Genomic DNA, 5,520 nt, shown 5'->3' on the forward strand with positions numbered 1-5,520 from the left:
GTAATTTCAGAGAGAGACATACATCGTAGAAAACTATCATCTGAAATATCAATACACCCTCGGTTATATCAATACATTTAAAACCCCGCAACCAATGAAGCACGACGGTTGAATACTTTTATCGACTTAGTCCCATACGCAAACTCAAATTCAGTTAGGGAAAAACAATTTTTGAAAGTTTCTCTATTTAACGTGGTGAGTGACTTTGACATCACAACTTTTTGGAGTTGTGTACACTCGGCAAAGGCCTGCCAACCAATTTCAGTCACAGAGTCTGGAATTTCTATTGTATTCAATGAGATACACCCATTGAAACAAATTTCTCCAATACTCTTCAGACCAAATTCTAACACTATTTTGAAAGAGATTTACAATTGAAAAAAACACATACTTTTGAGTGACTCGACACTCTTGGGAATATTAAGGTCTAATAATTCTTGACAGCCTGAAAAAGCTATATAACTAATTTCAGAGAGACGACTTGGCAATTTTATACAACTTAAGTTTTGACAGTCTTGGAAAGCTCCAATTAATTTTTGATAGAAGGTTTTAAATGTCTAGGGAACTTCACCGAGGTGAGAGAATAACACACATAAAAACACAGTGACCCAATAGAGGTGAGTCGACTTGGGAAGACCACCTCGACTAACGATCGACATTCAACAAATGATTTATCACATATTCGTCTCAGTGACAATGGAAATATAAAAGATGTGAGAGAAGTACATAGTAAGAAAGATTCGTTATTAATACACGTGGCTGTAGTTTGTATATTTATGGATTTCATTTCTTGTTCATTAAAAAAGCACTTTTCATCGATTTTGGTGACCAAATCAGACAAATGACTGTTGAAAGCAATTTTGTCTTTTTGTGTGTACACAACATTTTTGAAAATAATAGAGTGCATTCGAACACAAGTGTCTTTAATTGATTGGAATTTGTTTTCGGAATACATGTCGAGCATGTTTATAGCAGTTTTGTAGTCAACTTCTTCGTAGACAATAATCCGGTAAAACTCCCTGTAAAAGTATGATGTCAAGTGTTTAAAAGCCAAAAAATTGTTTTGTGGCCATAGAATTAAAGTCTCTAAATTTTCGAAAAAAATCAGTTTACTTCGGGTAAGAGGAATTGGGTTGTAATGAAACTTAGACATAGTTGAAGCGTATTTCTTACATACTAATTCAAGAGATATGAAGTCTTGGAAAGAAGAAAAGTATTTCGAAACTATCATAATGTGAAAGCCATCTAAATGGTTCATATATTAATATTTTTTGATTATAAAATTGTTTTTATATTTTAAATATTTTAGAGTTTTTCAGTTTTATGTTTGAATGAATGTTTTTAAATCCAAAACAATACTATTTTAGTTAATTATTGAACACAAATCAATACAAATAAAAAACTATTTAATTGAAATAAATGTTTTTTATTTTTATCAACTAAATAATTGAGAAATTAAAACCCAAAATAACTCTAATATTATAAAATTATGTTAATTAGTGGGCGTGTGTGATACAAAACAGTTGTAATATGTGGATGACAAATTTTAGTAATTAGGCACAAGTTTATGTTTCAAAATACTGATAAATAAAAAAAATACACCGTAGATAAATAATAAATTAACTTTGACAAATACTGATGTATTTTAGATAATAAAAACAATATAATTGATAAGTATTTTAGAAAATACATAAATTGATAATATTCATTACAGTTATATTTGTTTAACATTTATATACATTGGTATTTTTATTAACAATATTAAAAACTTTGATGCAGATGTGATTGTTTTTTAATTTTCAAAAAACAACACTTTTTAATGTTAAAATGTTTATTGACAAAATAAAAACAACATAAGCACAAATGCAAATAATAAGCGTTTGGTTAATATCTTTAATAAAACGAAAGCAATTAATTTAGAAGAAAGATGTCATAAATTATCAAAGCAATAAAACTTGGACAATAAAATATTGTTTATTTGATGAACAATAAAGTCATTTACTTAAAGACATAGTAATGCAAACATAAATTGACCGCCCCAATATAATTCAAAATTAATTTTAAAAATATAAAGTGATAATGAGTTTGATTTAATTTGGTTCATAGTTTAAAAAACTTTTTTTAATTTGAGGTTTATATAGTTAAAAATATATATTAATTTATTTTTTAAAAAATTTTATATATTTTAATAACTTTTTATAATATTTTTAATTATTAATAAGAACCCCATAATTTTTTTAAAAAATAAATCATATAATAATTAATAAAAAGTTGTTTATTGATAAGCAAGTGATCGAGTGTGACCAACTCAATTCGTCACCAGAATTAAATGCAAGAAGATTCATTTGGCTGAGCTCGTTTGAATAAGACTGATGCTCGTTGAAGTATAGAAGGCCCTGTCCTCTTGATGCCTTTGATCTGCCCGTCGGGCTAGAGGTCTTTGGCCGAAGCAACACGGCTATATTTTTTAAAAGTACAATACCGACGATAATTTGGATAACTTAAAATAAAAACATTTCAGTATGATGATTTATGTTTTTTAAAGACAAACACAAACAACTAAATTTATTAATATAAAAGGTATGGTAATTTATTTTTTAAGAAATGTAAACTTTAGATTAATACTAAAATAAGAGTTTTTTTAAATAATTTAAAAACTTGTTTACTAAAAATGTGTTTTGGAATTTTTTACATTTTATATGTATAACTGTTAAGTAAGTTGATTGTATTATACAAACATTAAAACATTTTTTTATAACAAATTAAATCAAACAATATTTCCAAAGATTATTAATTTCAAAAAATAAAAGTTTAAACAAATATCTTCTTTTTCCCACAGCTTTGTGATTTTAGATACCTTTTTTGAAAATAATAAACAAGTTGATTACTATATAACACAACATTTGAACATGGGTTAACATAGTTTGAATATGTTTTCATTGAAAGTATTACAATAGTCATTAAATATTGAATTTAAACAAAAAATATATACATATAAATACTCTTAATATCAAAACATCTGTCTGTAAGCCAGTTATATTTTCAACAAATGTTGTTTAGTATAAGGAACAATTAAACACAATTAAAAGTTATTGTCATCTTCGACTCTTTTGAGTGTGCAGAATTTTAAGCAAGTGCGCCAAAATTGGACACACTTGATGATGAGCAAACAAACTTCAAATTCTTTAAATTAGATGCAACTTTAACAACAGATTGTGATGAAAATATTTTTTTTAATTCATTTTTTTGACAACCAAAAACTTGTAAAAGAAATTTAGCAATTCTGAAGTTCTTGAGAAAAAACTAAAGATGGTATAATATTATATTTATTCCTGCTTTAACGAAATTTATTTCTTCACAACACTTTTTAAAATATAAAAAATTTTTTCCAATAGTATTTTTGTATTTATCAAAGTGTCAAGACTCAAAGTTTGAGATTGAGTCTTGACAAATGCATTGTGTTGACAAGTCACGTTGCATACAAAAAAGATCTTATGTCAAACCAATTGTCATCAAGCATGGTGTTTCACTTGGAAATGTTTGAATATGTTGAAACAAAACACAAATCGCCTTTACATAAGAAGGCAGTCAAAACAGTCACATACATCACATTGAACAAGCAAGACGATAAGAAACAAAAACGGTGGGCTTATCAAAATCTCAAGAACAAGAAACCAAAAAATAAAACCCAACACATGTTGAAATACGTTCACAATTTGCTTTCATCTGATTGTCGTTTGATTTGATTGTTTTGTATTGTCATTTTATTTATCAACTTTAATTCTTCAAAAAATTATACTACCAATTAAAATAAACAAAAAATAGTCAGACAGACTTCAGTGCCTCTCATTTCAGAGTTTTGTGCACGCACTCGACCCCTCAACAAGCAGTTCATCGTGCATTGCTGCGTATCTCCCTTTGGTACTGAAGTAATGAAAGTCTTCATCCTATTTTGTGAATTTTATTTGTAACATAGAAAGTGACATACTCTAAGAATGATCTTAGTCGTACGGTCTGATTATGGTTTTAAATTGCCTCATCAATATATAAATTATAAAATTGCTATTTTTATAAATTATGGGTTTGATTTTTATTTATAGTTATATATCTTAATAATAATACTATAATAATAATTGTACAATTATTAATAATTATATTAACATTAATAATAATAATTATTTACAATTCTATCAAACAATAACAAATAATTTATACAAGCAATTGTTAAACAATTCTTTATATTAAATAACAAACGATTTATTGTCAAATCTTTATGTTTCGCAACGGTCGTATTTCAATTAAGTTAATGCCTTATTTATTTAAGTTAAAAATTATTCGGACAATTTTTGAACATTCCATCCATTACTATATTTTTTGGGAACGTGTTGAAGCACTTGTCTATAGAAAAAGTTCTCATCACACCTATTATTTATTGTGCAAATTGTTCAATTTTATACTTTTTTATGTTTTGTGTTGTTAACATTGAAAAAACTATTTTAACATTTATTTCACAAATCATTGTTTCTTCCTTTAAGACTATTAATGGAACACACTATTGGTTTTCAGTTGCATTCGTGTACATTATTTCATAATAAATATTTTATTTATTTTTTGATACTCATCTTTTACACTTAATAAGGATCATTAAAAAGTCAACTTTGTTAACAATACATTTAATTTTATCCATAAACATATTACATTTTAACACTGATGGTATATATATATATATATATAAACATCGATGTCATATAAACAAAAACGTACATTTTAGTTTGTATGACATTTTTAGGGAAATATTTGATAAATAATTTTATTTTGAAATTATCAGTAATTTATAAAATGGGTGTGGTATTTGATTTAATATTTTTGCATCCATTATCAACATTAATATATTTTGTTGTTGTTGTTGTTGTTGTTGTTGTTGTTGTTGTTGTTGTTGTTGTTGTTGTTGTTGTTGTTGTTGTTGTTGTTTTTTATGAAATATTTTGTAAAATAGTCGATGGTTTTACAAGTTATCTAGTGTTTTGAATGTGTTTTTTTATTGAACATAAAGTTTTTTTTGTCAAATCAGTGCAATTCGGATATTCTGTTTAACACCAACGATAATTTTTGTAACAACCAAACCTTTTTAGAAAGTCCAATTTTAAACTTGTAACTTTTTGATTAAAGTGATTTTTTGTGTTTTTAAAAAAGACAGTCCCTCTTTAAAATTAAATAAATAAAAATTTAATTTTAATTATTATTAATTTTGTACTTTTATGAATAAATGGGAATCTTGGTTTTATTTTTTTGTTAAATTTTGTTTTGCAATTTGGCTTTTTTTCAAAAATCTCATGCCAGATCAAGTGAAGATTATTTCAATTGTTGCTGTGGATGGTTTGTCTTTATCAAATTATTATGATTATCATTTTTAGTGATATCTGCCTCAAAGAATATTGTAATTGTGGTGTTATTAAAACATTTTTCTAAAAGTAATGACAATTTCTATCTCTATATCATTTTCCAACTTTATTGTTATAA

The 5,520-nt window shown here is 25.9% G+C and overlaps 2 protein-coding genes across 2 annotated transcripts; one reads left to right on the forward strand and one right to left on the reverse strand.

The window, feature by feature from the left end:
• Positions 1-77: 77 nt before the first annotated feature.
• Positions 78-1,258, reverse strand: EIN_401630 (hypothetical protein; the record flags this gene model as incomplete). The annotated part of the gene is made up of 3 exons (XM_004255358.1): positions 78-346; positions 392-557; positions 593-1,258. The coding sequence occupies 3 exons, from the start codon at positions 1,256-1,258 to the stop codon at positions 78-80; spliced, it is 1,101 nt and encodes a 366-aa protein (XP_004255406.1).
• A 2,236-nt stretch (positions 1,259-3,494) lies between these two features.
• Positions 3,495-3,933, forward strand: EIN_401640 (hypothetical protein; the record flags this gene model as incomplete). The annotated part of the gene is made up of 2 exons (XM_004255359.1): positions 3,495-3,735; positions 3,830-3,933. The coding sequence occupies 2 exons, from the start codon at positions 3,495-3,497 to the stop codon at positions 3,931-3,933; spliced, it is 345 nt and encodes a 114-aa protein (XP_004255407.1).
• Between the last annotated feature and the right edge of the window lie 1,587 nt (positions 3,934-5,520).

Source organism: Entamoeba invadens (genome assembly GCF_000330505.1).
Source record: "Entamoeba invadens IP1 unplaced genomic scaffold scaff_1105074726573, whole genome shotgun sequence".
Lineage (NCBI taxonomy): Eukaryota > Evosea > Mastigamoebida > Endamoebidae > Entamoeba > Entamoeba invadens.